The sequence below is a fragment of the Stegostoma tigrinum genome, chromosome 3 (assembly GCF_030684315.1).
Source record: "Stegostoma tigrinum isolate sSteTig4 chromosome 3, sSteTig4.hap1, whole genome shotgun sequence".
Lineage (NCBI taxonomy): Eukaryota > Metazoa > Chordata > Chondrichthyes > Orectolobiformes > Stegostomatidae > Stegostoma > Stegostoma tigrinum.
In genome coordinates, this window is record NC_081356.1 from 114,174,508 (window position 1) to 114,194,297 (window position 19,790).

A 19,790-nucleotide genomic window follows, 5' to 3' on the forward strand; every position below is an offset into this window, starting at 1 on the left:
ACCCTCTGGCCACTGCCCCATGAGCACATCTATGTCAGCATCCAACCCTGGCAACGAGATTTAGCTTCTTGCTAGCATCTTCATCTTGGAAACCTCTGGATGGCCCCACTTGAGCTTGGCCAGTGTCTGGCAGCGAACTTCATTCGGGACAATCACTCTTGCTCCCCAGAGAAATGTCCGATGATCTGGGCATGCTGAATCCAGAAAAGTTTCAATCCAGATTGTGATGGCCTTTGTCTCCCCCATTACCACCAGTTGGGTCAGTTTTGCTAGGACAGAATCATTTGGTGTCCACAGTCAGATACTGTAAGCGGTGATGGGAAGGGTGTCCAGGAAGTTTAAAACCAGAATGGACTCCTCAAGGGGAAGCACCACCGGTGAAGTATCTGCCAGTTAGAGGCAGCTCAGGGCATCTGCATTAGCTACTTGGCTTTCTGGACAATGTTCTAACTTGTACACACTGAGAATAAGGGCCCAATGCTGAATTCTACCGGATGCTATAGCAGCCCTAGCAGGGTTTGTGCTCTGTTACTATGATAAATTCCCATCTGTAAAGGTATGGTGGAATTTACACCAAAGATGACCACAACACCTAGATTCTGTTACAAAGTTGGGTAGGGTAATCATGATTTGGAAGGGAGGAAGCTAGAATTTGTTTGTGAAAAAAAATGACAAAGAACAGTGCATGGTTCCTTTGAGATAAAGTGCTCCAAGCTTAGAGACTTGTATAGAAAAAAGTTGCTGAAGATGTACAGCCAGTTCAAAAATGGAACCATGTATCAATTGGCTGCGTGATTGGAAACCTTAAGTGTTTTGATGTTTTGGCAATGAGCTGGAATCAGCCCATTAATTTAAATGAAACACTGATTGAAAGCCAATTGAATTTAAATCTGATTGTTTTGAAATCCTTGAACGAGTGCCATTGTGAGAAAACTGATATGTCACCCAAGGCATACAAGGACATGGTTTTTGAAAAATCAGAGTGAACTGCCATCTGAGAAATAAGCATCTAGCTCTCACAAGAAATTGTGAAACTTTCTAAGAAAGCACCATTTCATCCATAAAAGATACCACAGCACTTCTAGCTAACAGTCTTCATAGTAAACATCCCTGACAGCAGGATCAATGGAAGAATGGCATGAGACAGTGGAGAAGGCAGATTGTTTGGGAGGACACATACTTTGTGGACTTGAGACGAAAGTTTTTCTTAAATCTACTACTTGTGTTATATAAGAGGGACTTCTGTTTATTGGAATTAGTAATAGGTGTTGGGGTGGGGTGGGGAAATGGGGAAGAGGTGTTCAGTTTATTAGTAGCTCAGATAATTTGTCCCTGTTAATGTTAACTAAATAATAGCTACTAGTCACTTATAAAGTGAATATCAGGGATTCTTTCATTTAACCTTCACTTCTGCCGACCAGTTTGGAGACTCAAGTCCCAGGATCTGGCCAGTTCATGCATGGGATCCGAATGGATTTGGATAGACTTGGGGGATTAGTGTCCTAAATCTTTAAATAGAATGTAGGTGAGAAAAATCTGTTTAATTTTGTATACTTGTAGTTGGTTAAGTCAAAACTAAAAAAAAGAGAAAGGAAACGGCTCCTAACTTTGCAAAAGAGGTTCTGGGATTTGAAGATGCTTCCAAAATTTGCCAAGACAATTTAATAAAGACAGAGGAAGGATGTACTTTTCGAGACTTGCAAACAGGGAGATTTGGGTTTAACAAGGGAGAAGAGGAAAGCTGTAATTGTAAAGGAGTTAGTGAAGCATTTAGGTATACCTGAAAAAAAAAGTCAAGTACAGTGGAGTTAGAAAAAATTAAATTTGAAAATTCAACAGTTGAGTTCGAAGACAAAGAAAAGATCCAGGGCAGAAGAAAGAGTATGTTTGAGTTGGAAAAGATGAAGGTGGAACTTGAAGCAAAAGGGCTTCAAATGGTAAAAGGAAGAGTGCATGATAGAAGTGAGGAGGAGTAATTTCATTGCTGCCAATATAAAATATGTCCAAACATCACCAAAATGTATGAAGATATAGAAGCATCTTTTATTTCCTTTGAGAAATTGGTTAGGCAGATGAATTGACCAGAGACTTTGTGGGTAATGTTAATTCAGACCAAGTTGGTAGGCAGAGCTAGTGTGGTGTTTGCAGCCATCAGGAGACAATGAAGGAGTGAAGCAGGCTATATTGAGTGCCTATGAATTAGAACCAGAAGTTTATAGACAATGGTTCAGAAATACAAAGAAGGAACTAGGTCAGACTTATGTAGAGTTTGAAAGAACTAAACATAGCAACTTTGATAGATGGGTGACAGCATTAAAAGATAGAAAAAGACATGAAGATCTTAGAGAGATTATTCTGCTAGAGGAGTTTAAAAATTCACTTCCAGAAGTGATAAGAACTCATGCTGAGGAACAGAAAGTTCAAACAGTGAGAAGAGCTGCAGAGATGGAGGATGAATATACATTAGTGCATAAATTGAAGTTTTGCTTCCGACAGCAATTTCATTCCATGAGGTATAGAAATGGGAAAAAAGGGAGATCATTCAATTTTAAAAAGTAGATTACACTGGGAACAGTTTGCCCCAGGTGGAAAAAAAGAAAACCAAGAGAGTGAAAAGGAGGTGAAAGACCTCAGGCGTTTCCACTGTAATGGATGGGGAGTCACAATCCCAGTGCTGGTGGTTTAAGAAAGGCACTGGGGAAAAAGGATGGGGGCAAGAGGCTAAACCAGTGGGATTAGGTGAGGGCGTGACAGAAATCCCCATCCCCCGCCAAAAGAAATGCAGAGGAGCTGCAGGAGAGTGCACAGCCTAGTCACAGGCTGGATAGTGAGATGCTGCCCAATCTCAACAAGACCTCACCACTGTATTTACTCAGGAAGAACAGGGAGACAAAGTAAAGAAGTTAAAACATTGAGAGATACAGGAGCTAACCAGTCTCTCATAGAGAGATGAAAGTATTTGCACTCCTTATGATGTGTTACCTGAGAGAGCGATAATCTGTGGAATAAATGGAGAGATATTTGCCATTCCTTGCACAAGATCAGGCTAGAATGTCCAATCAAGACTATGGAAGTAAAAGACAGTGTCTATTCCAGGATTACAGTTTGTTCTTGGAAACAACCTAGCAGGGTCAACGTTGGGAGTGACACCTCTTATAGTGAAGATAAAGGATAACCAGAGAACGGAAGTGTTAAGAGAAAAGTACCCTGGAATTTTTCCAGACTGTGGAAAGATCCCACAGTCATAAGTTACAGCAAGAAGGAAAAACCAAAGGGGTGGAGGCCCAGTTACTTGACACCCCATTTGATGAAATGGTAATGGAAAAACCTGAACAGGTAGAGGATCAGGCTGAGGTGTTTAGTTCTGAAAGACTGATGGAGTTACAAAAAGATGAGACAATAAAAGCTTTATATCATAAAGCCTACTTGGTAAAGGAATCAGAATGTATTCCAGAATGTTATTATCTGAATAATAGAATCCTAATGCAGAAATGGAGACCTCAGCAGGTTAGTGCAGAGGAGAAATGGACTGAAGTGCACTAGATTGTGTTGCTGTAGTATACAACAGAATGTATTGTGGGTTGCACACAAATTATCTGTAGGAGGCCATCTAGGAGTGAGGAAGATTTAGGCTAAGATACCAAAACATTTCTGTTTGCCTGGATTACATAAAGCAATGGTTGAATTTTGCTGCACCTGTCATATGTCAAATTGTAGGAAAGCCACAGGCAGTAATGAAACTAATACTTCTGATACCAATTCCTCCATGCGAAGAACCTTTCATGCAGGTTACAATCGATTGTCTAGGTCCCCTCCCTAAAACCTAAGCAGGAACCAGTATTTGCAAACCATAACGGACATGTCAACCAGGTTTCTAGAGGCAATTCCATTGCAGAATGTTAAGGCAAAAAAGGTTGTGGGGGAGTTGCTTGCTTTTTTTTAAGCACATACGTTGTGGACAACCCAGGGAGATTCAGACCAAAGGTCTTGGATCTTGGATCACTGAATCGAAGCAGTTCTTTTCAGATTTGGGTAAATATAATTAAGGCAAGGCTCATCTAACAGCAATTTGCCTAAATATGGACATTTGTGAAATAATGTGATTATAGTGGTAACAATAAAAGGAAGAGGAAAAAGTATAAAAGCAACAAGCCTCACACCCTTCTGCTTATCAGGGGCCCCTCAATTGAGGGCTGATCTGGAGGCTTAGATTCCTTCCTGGCACCGTTCACAATTCTGAGTTGAGGCAAAGTCCCACCTTGGAACAAGACTCTCACTTAGTGTGACAGACAGCCAGCACAAAGAAAGCAGATGCAGAAAAGACAGGATAGGAAAACAAGCTGCAGGCATCTTCAACTCAAAGGAATGTTCACAAGACTCATTCAAGGTCATGCAGCTTGTTGAGTATCAACAATTTTAGCCCTTTAGCGTATTCTGTACAATCTATTTTCTCATGCAGCTGTTGAATATCAGCATTAACTTTTAGCCCTTCAGCCCATCTTATACTACCGAGTTATTTAAAGAAGTTGTGGATAATTTAGACATCCAGCACTTTAAATCAAGTGTGTACCATCCTGAATCCTGGGGAGCACTGGGAATGAGGCATCAGACCCTAAAGACCATACTGAGAGCTTATTGCCAGGGTTACCCAAAGATTGGGATAAAGATATCCCATTTATATTGTTTGCCACTCAAGATGCCACAAATGAATCAACTCAGTTTACTCCATTTGAGTTGATATTCGGTCACGAAGCAAGAAGGCCTTCAAAATTAAGGAAAAGTTGATAGGTCTGAAGTTAGAGATCTCACTGTTGGGATATGTGTCTGATGAGAAAGATTAAACAGTGTGGATGATTTAGCTACACAACATCTGAAGGTGGCACAGCATCTCATGAAGCAAGAAGCAGACAAGAAATCTTAAATTCATACATTTCCCCCCTAGGGACACAATATCAGTGCTGTTACCAGTAGTGGCAGATGCCTTCAAAGCAAGGTTGCAAGCTCCTTATCAGATGGAAAAGCAGTTGATTCAAGTAAATTACCCAGTAAAGATGCCAGATAGGAAAAAATAGCTTTAGTCGGGTATGTCATGTGACTATGCTGAAACTTTACTTTGGCAGGGACAGGGAACCAAAGAAACAGGTATTAGTTACTGCCCCTCAATGTGGAGAATCAAATCCAGATGATTTGGATTTTGATATGCCTCAAAATTAAACAATGAGGAATTCCTTGGTGATTTTTTAAATTTGTTAATGGGTTGAGGATGTTGCTGGCTAGGCAGCATTTATTGTCTACCGCTAATTACCCAGAAGGTAGTTCAGAGTCAATCATATTGCTGAGAGTCTGGAGTCACATGTCGGCCAGACCAGGTAAGAATGGTAGTTTCCATCCCTAAGGGCATTAGTGAACCAGGTGGGTTTTTCCTGACAATTGACCATGGGTTCACGGTCATTACATCCTTAATTCCAAATATTTTGTTGAATTCATATCCCGCCATCTGCCATGGGAGGGTTCGAACCCAGGTCCCCAGAATCTTATCTGGGCCTGAATTAACAGTCTAGCTATAATACCACTAGGCCATTGCCTGGGATAGAATAGGGCATATTCTGTTCTGAAGAAGGGTCACCAGATCCAAAACAGTAACTGATTTGTTTAAATTCAGAGATCCTGCCAGACCTGCTAAGCTTTTCCAGCAACTTCTACAGTTAAAATTCTACAGGGATGCAATTCCAGTAAACAAAAGTCCCAATTATATAACCAAGTAGTTTTGTTCCTGATTTAGAACATCCACAGTTCTTTTGAATTTTATTTAGGATTGTGAGCTGTCTCAGGAACAGAACTGAATTGAAAGGCTTGTAGCAGCTATATGAGGACATGTGTAGGGGTAGAATGGGGAGGACTAATATTATAGTCCACGAGGTTGATGTAGGGAATGCTGTTCAAATAAAGCAGCACCCCTACAGGCTTTATCTTCTCAAAACTACACAGGTACAGAAGGAAGTTGAAGCAATGCTCCAAGACAACTTATGTTACAGGCTTTTAATTTACAGATTGTAAATGTTATGGGTTGTAAAGCTGTTACTGCAGATGCATTATCACAGGTTTAAAAGGAAAGTGTGTAGACAGGGTTGAGCCAGTACCATCCAATATTAGATATGAACGCAGAATTAGTAATGCAGAGTGTAACTTTAGATTACTGACCTATGAATCTTTTCATAATGATGGTTCATCATTTTTCTTAAGTGGGGGGAGACATGACAAAGTAATGTAGAATAATTGTGAATTGGAAGGCAGGAAGCTAGAATTTGTTTGTTAAAAAGGTAAGGGAGGACATGTATTGTTCCTTTAAGAGATAAAGTGTTTTTCTAAGCTTAGAGATTTGTATAGACAAAAACGTTAAAGATGTACAGCCAGTTCTAAAATGAAAACATGTATCAATTGGCTGTGTGATTGGAAATTTTAGGCATGTCTTGATGTTCTGACAACTAGCTGGAGTCAGCTATTTAATTTAAATGAAGCACTTGAAGCTAATTGAATTAAATCTGACAGTTTGGACAACTTCAGACCAATGATATTGTAAGAAAATTGGTATGTCATCCAAGGCATACAAGGAGAGGGTTTTTGAAAAAAAATTTAAAAAAGGAAAGATTGGTGGGAGAGTGAATATCTGAGAAATAAGCACCTGGGTCTCAGGGGAAAAAAAAGTGCTAAGCTCTAAGAAAGCACCATCTTGTCCACAAAAGGCACCACAGTACTTCTAGCTAACAGTCTTCAAAGAGAAAACATCACTGACAGCAGGATCAGTGGAAGAAAGGTGTTTGAGACTTGAGAACAGCCAAAAGCATTTATGACCGGAGAGACAGTGGAGAAGGCAGAGCATTCTGGAAGACAATGTATTACCTTTGGGACTGACTAAGTTTTAGTTTGTTTTCTTACTACTTGGTTATATAATTGGGATTTTTGTTTATTGGAATTGCATACTTGTAGAATTTTGCTCAGTTTGGGAATATTTAGGAGTGGGGGGGGAATTATTCAGTTTGTTGGTAGTTCTGTTAATTTGTTCATTGTTAGGGTTAAATAAATTACTTATAAAGTGAATATCAGGGATCTTTCATTTAATGTCCTCTGTAATACTTCTCTATCTGGACATATTTGGGTTCAGCATCAGCCAAAGTCTAGGAAGCATGCACTAGTGGACATTCCTCTCTGTTGGACCACTGGTGAACCAACACAAATACCCCGATGCCAAACAGGAAGGCATGACCTTTCAAAACTACCTCTCACTTTGGATCAACACCTTAGATGACAGTAGCAGCTTTTTCCTCTCTTTGAAAGGTTACTTCTGAGCTGTGCAGCCATTTCCAAAAGTAGGTGCAAGGGTGTCAAAATGGAGGCCAGGTTATGTATGAAGTTTCCATAATAATTCATGAACCCGAGGAAAGACCTAAGCTCTGATACAGACATGGGAGCTAAAGCTCCTTTGATCCCCCTCACTTTATCTTCTAACAGGTGTAACTCAGTTTCAACAGCTCTGTAACCAAAATCACTTAGGGTGCCTGAACACACTTTTTCAAGGCATACAGGCACCTGGGAGAAATGGTTAAGCTTTATGTTCAAGTGCTCCAAGTGTACATTATTGGTCTTCTGTTATTGGTATATCATCCAGATAAATGGTAACCTGGGGTAGCCCTTGTAAAATGTTCTCCATGGTCCGCTGGGAAACAGCACAGGCTGATCATACCCCAAATGGCCATCTTATATATTGGTATAAACCCTTATGGGTATTAATTGTAGCATACTGCAGGGGCTCCTCATCCAATTGTAATTGCAGGTAGGCAGGCTTACGTCCAGCTTTGTAAAGGACAGCCCCCCTCCCCAACTATGCGTACAAGTCCTCAATGTGAGGGATTAGGTGTGAGAAGCAGGTTACTGTTTTCTTAAAATCCCCACCCAGGTGAACTGAGCCATTAGGCTTCACAACCGGTACGGCTGGTGCTGCCCATTCTACGAACTGCACTGGTTTGATGATTCCTTCATTCTCCAGCCTCCTGATTTTCGCCTCTACTCTTTCCCACAAAACAAATAGCACCAGGTGGGTCTTGCAAAATTGCAGAATTCCTTCCTGGTCAACAAATAAGAGAGCTTTGGACCCTATGATAGCCCCAAGTCCTTGCTGAAAAACCCCTGGGTATTTCACCAGGACTTCCACTGAGCCAGCCATTTTCTAATTAAAAAAATGTTGAGCCAATCAAGGTGTGTCTTTCTCAACCCATTCCCCCCGCTCCCCCCAATAGGCTTGGGCCCAAGCCTGTTACCACCAGTCGTAACTGCAACCAATCATAAAAGTTTCTCATAGGAGACCAGAACTGAAATCATACCTTTAATCTGCAACAGCTCCCCATTGTATGTTCTCAGTCTGGCTGAGGGCTTGAACAAACTTAATGGATACAGTCCCAAGCAAATCTTGGGAAAGATAGATACAGATGCACTGGTATCAACCTCCATAGGAACTGGGTGGCCATTTTACCAAACATAAATTGTAATCAGTTTGGATTTGGATTTTGTCAAGCAATTGAATTGTTCTAACCCACATGCTAGGGCACCTTCCAGGGCATGAACTCTCCTGGGTACCAGCCTATGAGCTTTCTAACTGAAGTCAGGCCTTGTAGGACTCCTTCGCTGTCTCAAGTCTGCACACTGACAGCAACTACAAGGGCTTGCCAGCCCATATCCTGAAGAACTGTTTAGCCATTTGGCTGAGCCTTGGCTTTGTTGTGGGGTTCTACTGTAAGCTGTCCTAGGCTTCCTCTGCTCAGGATGCGCCCTGTGTGAGGCTCTGCAATTGCCTATGCTCATATGGTATTCCCCACGATCAGTCAGACAGGTGAGGGTGCCCACTTCCATTGGGATGCCCTGTAGTGCCCATGCTCCACTGGCTGTATTTTCTAGTGATATTTGCAGTTCCTGTTGGAAAACTGATTGGGCTTCAGCTGGTAGGCACTGCTGCATGGTTACATCATTATTCTCACATACTAAACAGTCTCTCAGCATCTCATTCAGGGTTAACCCAGAATCACATGCCTCTGCCAGTCATCATAACCTCAAAAACCCAATACAGATTCCCCCAGTTCTCCAACAGAAAAATAAAACCAATAGCTTCTCAGAATTAGAAAAGGCTTGGGGTCATAATATTCTTCAACTAACTCCATCAACTCTCAGAAGTTTTTAGTGTATGGTGCCTCTGGGGAAGCTAAGCCCCTTACAACCAAAGGTGCTGCAGGTCCAGAAGCAGTCAGAAGGATTACTTGTTGCTTTTCATCTGCCCCAAAAATATATCATATTCTCCCGGGGGACCGGTGGGGGCGGGTGGTTTTGGCCGGGGGCAGCGACGGGGGGGATGGTTTGGCTGGTGGGTTGGTAGGGGGGGATGCCAGGGCCAGCCAAGAACTGAGGAGAGTCTAAATCTCCTGGTTATATTGATCAGCCAGGAATTTCAAGATTGGTCCAGGTCAACAACCCCAATCACAGTCAAAAAGGTACACCTATTTCTGACCACTACAACTGCTGAAAGCATTGCTAGAAGCAGAGTGAGGTTGTCCTCAGTTACCCAACTGGCAGTGACCCAAAGTGAATTGGTGACAATCAAGTACCCAACATGTGGTAGAAGGCCCAGGATATAACCTGGGGTGGTCTGCTGGATCTGGACTGAGGTCAATGCCCAGTGGGTAACAGGACATCGGTCTCAGCAACAGACTGTGGGGCCTAGTGAGGCTTTTATCCAATATGTTTGTTTCGAGTCTCCATGGAACACTGCCACCTCGAAGTGCTTTCGCAGTCCCTCCTCTGACTGGAGCTGCTGGCTGCCCTGAGTCTCGAGCATGCCCACCAAGTGTTCCTTACAGGTTGGGTCTCCCACAGGCAGCCTTGTCATTGACCAACTCCAGGATGATGGAGCAAGCTCCCCTCTGAGCCACTCACCATCCTGAGTTGGAAATACATCGCCCTCTCTTCACAGCCACTGGGTCAAAGTCTTCGAACTGGCTTCCCAGCAGCACTGTGGCTATCCCTAACTCCAAGGACAGCAAAGGTTCGAGAAGGAAACTCATGATCACATTCTGAATGCCAATTAAGGATTAGCAATAAGTCGTTGCCCAGCCTGAGTCACCAACATCCCAAGAGTGAATAGAGATAGATGATGGACCTCAGAACCCATTAGACCTGGGGAGGCTGCTGGCGGTAGATGAGAAACCTAAGACACTAAGATTCTGCCCTAGCAGTCATGTGGAAATAAACCCACTTGTTTTCTTTTCTCTTTTAAAAATATTTCACTCGAAAAGCTATCAACCTAAGGTTACAAACCAAACAGAGAGCTTGATTTAACTTTCAAAATCTCTTTCAAACCGTACATTTCATGATGACAGACTATTATTCTAACAGATTAACTAGCTGCACAAAATGAATTTAATGACCTTCAGCCCAGTCATAACAAACTGAGGAGCAGTGATTTGCTTTGGCATATACAGCAGAAGTCTGTCAGAGTTTTCAATAAAATCTCCAGTAAGTGCAAAATTGTAACAAGGAATAAAACAGGTTGCTTTGGAAAGATGGACTGAGCCTTGGAGTCTTTTTTTTGGTTAAGTCTAAGTTTTGTCGATTTTTGGAGGTTTTTCACTGTGAAGGTTAGTGAGTTAACTCACCCAATCTTACCAAATTTACTGCATTAATGATCAACTATGCCTCTATGGTAACCCTCATGCCCAATTTCTACCTCATCTTACCATGCACTGTGCCAAGAGCAGTTTGTTACTCAGTGGATACCTGCCAAAACATTGGTGTCTTTTGCATCTGCGCCATCTCCAAAAAGTTGCACTGCACCCAGATGAGCACGAACATCCCAAAGCTGCCTGATTCAGTGACAGACAGACTCTGGCCATGGCAGACAAGGGAAAGATTTCACAATGCTTTTCTGACTGGGAGCTGGATGTCCTGGTGGGGCAAAGGAGAGGATTCCTGATCATGGTGGACCAGCAGAGGAGGCCATGCCAGCCAGGCCTGAGATCTACATCTGGATCAGTGCCATCTCCTAGGTGCTGAATGCAGAAACAAGGTCAATGACACCTCTCTGCTGTGCCAGGGTGAGTGCCACACTGTTCTCTGCTACCACATACTTTTCTCCACCTCTGCTCCTACGCCCAGCTTCAGTTGAGGCTAATGTCTCACCACTTTCACTATTACCTTCAACATATTCCCTCAAACACCCCTGGTCCACATAAGTCTAACTAATTTGGCATGGACTCTGAGCCCCCTCCTCAGTCCTTTGGAACACCTCACCTCCATTCCTTCACATGCACCAGGACTAAAAGTTGTGCTAACCACTGTCATCTTGCTCAATTCCTCCTTTTCTTTCTCAGTCTTGGAGGCCATAACAGGGCCGAGAGACTGTGTATGGATGAGGTGGTGCTGACATTCATGTCTTCACTTTCTAAGGCAGGAGCAGGCCAGGGTTAGTATTGTCAGGATGCCAAGATATCCATGTACTACCAAACTCTGCATGGCACTGCCATTTTCCCATCAAATCCATCAGCACTCTCAACATTGCAAGTCATGAGGAATCACTGGCCGTGATGCTGTCTCTCTTAGCTTCACTCTGCTTCCAAAAGCCTCCTGATGATGGTAGTGAAAAAACAGTTAACAGCAGAGAAACCACCATTGTGGAATTCTGAGCACAACAGCACAGGGTCTCAAATGAAGTATCAGCACGCTGCATCTCAAAACCACTGTCAGCTCAGATCCTGACATCTCCGAGACAAGCACAAGCTAGTGAGCTCCTCTCTGAGATGGCTCTGCAGCTGGCTAAGGAAGAAACATGCCAGGACATTGGCACTTGGAGACTGGTAGGAGACCAGGCACCAGGCATAAGAGGTTCCTGTTGTGTTGGCTATTAGGTACTTCATCCAAAATATACAGGGATTAGCAGTAACATAAGGCATGCTGTGGGACGCAATGGCCCTCATCGGCCAGAAGCTGCAGCAATGTGTCAAATCTGGTGACTGCCTGCCTATTGGCAAGATCACGGCTCAGGCGATGCCCCAAATGCACAGGCACCTGCACTCCAGACACTTTACCCAAGGCTGAAGGCACGTTGTTAAGGGCTTTGGGGAACTGTGGCCCCAGTCCCGGAGACAGGCCATTGCCAGGAGACACCCAGCCAGATGTGGAAACACACACAGACCCCTCGGTGCTTTCCACTCATGATGCTCCAGACATGGCCATTCCCTCCTCACATCCTGCACCCCTCACCCCGAAGGATATTAGTGAGCCAGATCAGTTTTTCCAATAACAGGCAACAGTTTCATGGTCATCAGTAACTTCTTATTTCCAGATTTCTCATAGAATTCCTGCAGCATGGAAGCAGGTCATTCAGCCCATCAAGTCTACTCCAGCCCTTCAAAGGGTATCCCACTGTGATCCAGCACCCCCTACCCTATCCCCACAACCCATAATTAATCATGGTTAACCTACCTGGCCTATACATCCCTGGATACTAGGGGGCAATTCAGCATGGCCAATCCACTGAACCCGCACATCTGTGAACTTTGGGAGGAAACTCACACAGACGCAAGAAGAATGCGTGAGCTCCCCAGAGTCACCCGAAGCTGGAATTGAACCCGGGTCCCTGGTGCTGTGAGGGAGCAGTGCTAACTGAGCCACTGTGCTGCTCTTCTGTAAAGTGGAGGAGTGTATTTGGCTAGTGCCCATGAATTGTACCCTGAGATGTTGTTTTCCAGCGTCCAATGGGGAGGTGGTACAGACCATGTGAAGAAATGAATCTACCAAGTCTTTTTTTATTCATTAATGGAATGAGGGTGTTGCTGGCCAGGTAGCATTTATTGCCCAGAGGACAGTTCAGAGTCAACCACATTGGTGAGATTCTGGAGTCACATGTAGGCCAGATCAGGTAAGCATGCCAGTTTCCTTCCCTAAGGGACATTAGTGAACCAGGTGGCTTTTTCCTGACAATTGACAATGGATTCATGGCATCTTTATATTCTTATTTCCAGTTTTTTTTTATTGAATTCAAATTCTGCCATCTGCCGTGGAAGGATTTGAACCCAGGTCCCCAAAACGTTATCTGGGTCTCTGGATTAACAGTCCAGTGATAATACCACTAGGCTATCACCTCCCCAAAATGTTGGTTTCTTCAGGTATATGCTATGGTTTTCTTGTTGTGTTTTCCCAACATGACTTTGGTAAGTTGGGAGGCTGAATATTAGTAATGTACATTTTTGCATTAACCAGGCATTTAACAATCAATAATAACTGTCAATTGGCATCTTACCACTGCCCGGTGAGAATCTTGCCACTTTGCTTATGAAAAGCATAAAAGATGGAGTGAGATGATTTGTTGTCAAGATGGACCTTAATTATCACCCGAATCTGCCACACATCTCACTAAAGTCTGTTTCACTCAGGCTCTTATAAGGTTCCACCGTATATCAACGTACCTTTGCTGGTTCAAAATCGTGGCACTTCCCCCCCTAACAACACTTGGGTATACCTGCATCTAAAGGACTGAAGTGGTAGAAGATGGCAGCTCAGCACCACCCACTGAAAGGCAATGGAGGATGAAAAGTCAAATGTTGGCCTTGGTAGCAATGCTCACATCTCAAGAAAGAATTGAAAAATCTTAGCAATTGCCAGCTGAGCAACTAACCTGCCTGTAGTTTGTCTCTTTAAATAGCATTGGTGGAGGGTCCTTCCGCTGTAAAATATGAGTTTAACTGTGTGGATTTGAGTTCCAATCCTGAGCTGGTTTCTAATCGGTGCCAGGCACAATCAGGGCAAAAAAAAAAGCTGAAAACTTTGTAACTATTTTCAGTGGGTAAATCATTTTGGTCTCCTCCTGAACCCCCAAGCATCACACATGACTTGTGCTACAAAAGAAGCAGCTTCTGCAGCCTAGCTGTTCCAACACAGTTACAACATTCACCTGACAACCCAGAAAACTGCTCATATATGTCATATCTACAAAAGGAAATGTGGCCAATTAATGCCCAAATAGTCCACTCTCAATCATCCACAAACACCACTCACTAAACATTTCTCTGCTTGCCAATACTCACTTTGGGTTATGTCCAATCTCAATACAGTATCAAGGCTTAATCTTGTTGATTACTGCTTTTCCTCAGAAGAACATAATGGCATTACTGGCATGACAAGTAACGCAAAATTGGGGCTTAACTTCTTAAGTTAACAAATAATTCCTAAAATTTTCCCAAAACCTAAAGGTTGATTTCTGACCTGTTCAATTATCTTATGGCTCAAATTTAGTCATGTATCTATTTACTTAACCAATGATCGCAAAGCTCCTTCCTGACTGCTAGTCTTTTTCAAAGGCCTTTGCTGTATATGAAATTGATTTTAATTTCGATAAAAGGTAATTTTAATTCTCACAACTTACCCTCTAACTACACCCGGATCCACAGTAGAGCCATTTCCACAAATAAAATACACATCCATCACCGTCCTTAAGAAAGAAAAACAAAGTACTTTAGAGCCAGTGAGGTACTTTCTGATGTCATCATTACTATAATACATCAAAACAGCAGCCAATTTACACACAGGAAATTCCCACTAACAGCAGTGAGATAACAACCAGATAATCTGTTTTGATGATGTTGATGTCAAACTTTAGTGTAAGGTCACAACTAAAAGATGACGGATCCAACAATGCAGCATTCCCATGAGACTGTTGAATGTAATGTGGAGTTTTGTACTTAGTCTGTGCAGTAGGACATGAGTTCAAGTGTACTACCAACTGAGCCACAGTTTATAGCAGGCTGGAGTGAGGGGGATATTGCAAAATGGAAAGTGAAACATGATTCTAAGCAGATGAGACACTGCCAACACACTGCTTACAGCTGGATAATTTGTTGAAGAAGGGTCTTGACCCGAAACGTCAAACCTTCCTCCTCCTCTGATGCTGCTTGGCCTGCTGTGTTCATCCAGCTCTACAAATACTTACCTCAGATTCTCCAGCATCAGCAGTTCCCACTATCTCTGGAAAATTTGTTGCCTCTTTCACTACCATAATACCCGCTTTGATTTTATTTGATGGAATTCTTTTGGTCATATTACTGGTGGTGGTTACTTGATGGAACCTACCACAAGTAATCTGGAAAAGCCATTTGGTTGTATGTGATAGCACTTCCAGAAGTAAGAAAAAATCTGGTCCTAAGGGTCTTGTGGTGCAGTGGTACAGTTTGTATCTCTGGGCCAGAGATCCAGCTTCAAGTCCCACCTGCCCCATGCATTGTAAAATGTCGAAGCAGGTTGATCAGGAGATCTAATCACGAGGCCCTTGCGGTGCAATGGTAGTTTCCATACCTCCAGGCCAGAAGGCCTTGGTTCAAATCCTACCTGCTGCAGAGGTGTGTAATAACATTTCTGAACAGGTTGATCAGGGAGAATATCCAGATCTGGTCATGTTCAAACATAAATATCAGGAATCATGTGTAAATTGTTTTTGAAAATTATGCCTTTAACACAGGAAACATTTTTACAGAATTTTTACTTGAATTATGTCACTCATGCAAAACTTCAATAGCAAGAAAGTTATATGGATTAAGAAGTGCTTTTCCATTAATTGTTTTTGCCTGGGGTATTTTTACCTTCTCCCTAGTATATTGCCTTAACCCATCCAATTGTGAAAGATGGTATTCCATGGTATTTCACCAGCATTGGACTGGGTAAAAGACAGTCCTCCTACCCAGATGCCATTTGAGTTATCCTAGCTGTCAATTAGGGATATCCACTCACCTTATATCCTCATTGCAGGCAGGAATCTTCCAAATCTGTGATCCATGAGGAATCCCCATGGACACATTCACTCTGCTCTTATCAACTCACCCTTCCCATCTAACAAAACACTTCACTACACACCCACCTCCAGCAACCCATATCATAATTAGATATGGGAAAGTATATTGCCCCGTTGATGTCTTCTCCACTGGGTGCAGATATGGAATGCAGTGTAGTGGAATACTCCCCACTTGCCTGGATGAGTGCAGCCCCAACAACACTCAAGAAGCTTGGCACCATCCAGGATAAAGCAGCCTGCTTGATTGGCACTGCACCCACAGGCATTCACTCCCTCCACTACCGACACTCAGTAGCAGCAGTGTATACTATCTACAAGATACACTGCAGAAATTCACCAAAGGTCCTCAGACAGCACCTTCCAAACCCATGACCACTTTCATCTAGAAGGACAAGCCAGCAGACATACGGGAACACCATCACTTGTAAGTTCCCCTCCAAGCCACTCACCATCCTCACTTGAAAATATATCGGTGTTACTTCACTGATGCTGGGTCAAAATTCCGGAATTCCCTCCAAAATAGCATTGTGGGTCACCCACGGCAGGAGGACCGCAGTGGTTCAAGAAGGCAGCTCACCACCACCTTCTCAAGGGCAACTAGGAATGGGCAAGAAATGCTGCCAGCCAACAATGCCCACATCCCACAAATAAATAAAAAATGTCACCACAATGGCTGTTCTTGAAAGCGGACTCTCATCCTTTAAAAACATTGAAGCTCCAACAACAACTGACTAATTCCTAAATGTTTGGAAGATGTTGCCATGGGTCCCTCAAACAGCCAAGACAGAGTTGTTCCAGCTTGTGGATCTCTCTCTCTCTCTCTCTCTCTCTCTATGCCCACAAAATACTGGCTGTGGTCCAGACATCACGAGAGGATATAACTAGTAAGTGACCTTCGGGTATACCCGTGTATTTTATGTCCCATTTTATATTAAAAGTGGAAATGACATTTATTTTACATTAAAGTCAATCTTCCTCTCCTGGCACTGGCTAAATACAATATATGCAGCATGTCAGTACTGTGTGGGCCTCTCAGCTTGAAATAGCTGTTAAATGAAGTGCAAATACCGCCAGCACATTCCAGACAAACACGAAAGATGAGGAGGGGGAATTATGGCTTTGTGCCACCATCCAAAGAGTGGAGAATATATCAGTGTGGGAGGAATAATCGTGCATTATAGAAATGTGACTATGTTTTGAATACTGTGAAGATTGATAATGGCACAATTGATCTGAAATATTGGAAAATTATGTTTTGAAATTAGAATCTTCTCTGTGTAGATGAGAAGCTATTGTGGCAGGCAACTCATGATGTTATGTTTGGCAGAGACTTGGTACAATACATGCTTCTCCTTTGATGTCAATCACAAGGGGCTCCTCTCCTTCACCTCTAGTACTGGACATCTCTACTTTAAGCTGTCCAAGTACAATCTAGATATTAGCAATAGGTCAAGTCATGATGGTGCAAGAAGTGGGGAATGGAACAATAAGTCATCCACAAATTACCATCCAAGAATTGGCTACTACCAGGATCACACAGTTTAGGACATCATTGAATCCTGGTACGAACATTAATCAGGTTAGGCTCAAAGAATCTGCCATTGGCTATTGCTGTGATCAGAACTCTACTGGTCCTAATGATATTCCCATGACTAGTGGGGAGGCATGCAAAATTTGTTACCTTTTCTGATAAGGGGCTGGCAGACCTAAGGTTGCTGATTCAATGCCTGCTCAAAGGAGTTCCCACCTTCCTTGGGGCAGAACGGTGGCTCAGTGGTTAGCACTGCTGCCTCACAGGGACCTGGGTTTGTTTCCACCCTTGAGGGACTGTCTACATGGAGTTTGCACATTCTCCCTGTGTCTGCGTGAGTTTCCTCCGGGTGCTCCAGTTTCCTCCCACAGTCCAAAGATGTGCAGGTTAGGTGGGTTGGCCATGCTAAATTGCCCAAACTGTTCAGGGTTATGCAGATTCGGTGGGTTATAGGTCTGGGTGGAATGTTCTGAGGGTCATTGTGGACATGTTTGGCTGTAGGGCCTGCTTCCACACTGTAGGGATCCTATGATGATGATGAATAAACAAACGTTCCAAAAACTTTGCAGAATTGGTTTTGAGCACCATTTCAGTGAAGTTTATGAACGCTTTTGTTTCTTTTGTTCTAACATAAAATTAGAGTCTGTGCTACAAGAGGTCAACAATTTGACTTTTATAAAAAGATCAGCTTTTTCTAATGACTCCTTTAAACAGAAGGAAACATTGTGCAACAGGAATGTATAATGTGGTTTTTGGCAATCCACCATTGACACAGGTCAATAATGTTGCCACATCCCAGAGGGTCACAGGACCACAGCTGGTGGTGGTTTAACCTGAGGGTCACCAAACCTCAGACAAGGGTCGGGTTTGAAAAAAAATAGTACCTTCACAGTGACCCCAGCAGGCACAGGAAGTGAACCCACACTGTCACTCTGTGTCACAAACCGTGCTCCAGCCAACTGAGCTAAGCAAATCCTTTTACAGGTGAATAAGATGACAGGAAATATTCATTTCTGATCCGTACACCTCAGTGCACCCAGAGATATTTCCTTCTTTGCTTTTCAAAAGCTGAATCCAAAGAAAAATGATTGGAAGGAACTATAATGTGCTTGGGACTCTTCCTCTATTGTACTTAATGTGTCTTCACCTGCATGCCAATGTATCGGGCTAATAGATCTCCACCAAATTCTTCACACCTTATGTAAGGTGGTAACAGAGTAAGAGGACTGGAATATGGTGCTGAACAGTTGGTGGAGGACGAGGTCTTGTGATGCAATGGCAGCCATGTACAACACTATGCTAAACCAAAGTCCCTCTCTTTTTATTTGATGAGGCACAAAGCAGGCATGGAGGCAGAGGGTTGCTTGTGATTCTGAAGATGGCCATACGAATGATGGGAACATCAGACAAGAAGGGCTGTTTCCCTTGGCTATTTTTAATATGTTGTACAATGCCTGAGTTGGTAGGTGGTTCAGTACCGAATGTTGGTGCATTTTATATTTTGGAGCTGTACAGGGATGACACTAGTTTCTATGTATGTAATTGTTTTTATTTACAGGCCTCTTGGTACTGACAAAATATCTGCGCTCATGTTTAAAACTCAAGCTTCTGGTCATTCTTTGGATGTTCACATTTTCTTGAGCTCGCACTCAGGCCTAACCAATCAAACATAGAAAGCATCAATTGTAAACAGACTGTTACAATCAAAGAAAGATCAATTATACCATAGCCCTCGAGCTGAGCAAAGTTGCCAGTGCTCAATACTGACAGCATTTTGCAACAAGATCATAAACAGTAATGAGGCGTGAGGTGGGGATGGGGGAGTCTTTTCATTGAAAAAGTTAAAAAATTAAGAAAAAACCTTCCTTGACAATACTTGTTGTGCAGTGGACAGTGTCCCTGAATCTGGGCCAGAAGCTCTGGGTTCAGTGCCCATTCTAGAGCTCGATGACAAAGGCAGATATTTTCATGGTGTGGCCAAACAGGGCAGGCAGTATAGAGTGTTAGTGATCAGCATCTGATGGAGAAAACTGCCATCTCTGTCCCGACTGGGGTGGATACAGGACAAGCCTCCATGCCCTGCTTGTGGTGATGAACATGCTGCTGGAGGTTGAATCATCCTTTGGTCAAAGAACTGAAGGAGGACAAGGTAATACCAGAGCGTTCCTGGAGACATCAGGAGCAAAATGGCAGCTCTGGGATCTCCAGTGCAGGTTTTTAATCAGGGAATGATGTGATCCTGATTCTGTTCCTGGTGTTCTTAAGAGTAATCTGTGACAAAGACCTTTGACTTTAATTGAAGTATTGTTTACAGTACTGTTTCATCTTCAAGTCAGCTCCAGAAATGTCACAGAAGAAATTTACACACAATACTTCTAG

General features: G+C 42.9%; 1 protein-coding gene across 2 annotated transcripts in view; it reads right to left on the reverse strand.

Annotated features, from left to right (window-relative positions):
• The window catches only part of LOC125451065 (cadherin-related family member 2-like), a 142,178-nt gene that overhangs the window by 36,253 nt on the left and 86,135 nt on the right, over nt 1–19,790 (reverse strand). For both annotated transcript variants that reach the window (XM_048527772.2, XM_048527771.2), the window contains exon 26: nt 14,462–14,527. In XM_048527772.2, coding sequence (XP_048383729.2) covers nt 14,462–14,527 — 66 coding nt within the window. The remainder of the gene's footprint in view (nt 1–14,461; nt 14,528–19,790) is intronic.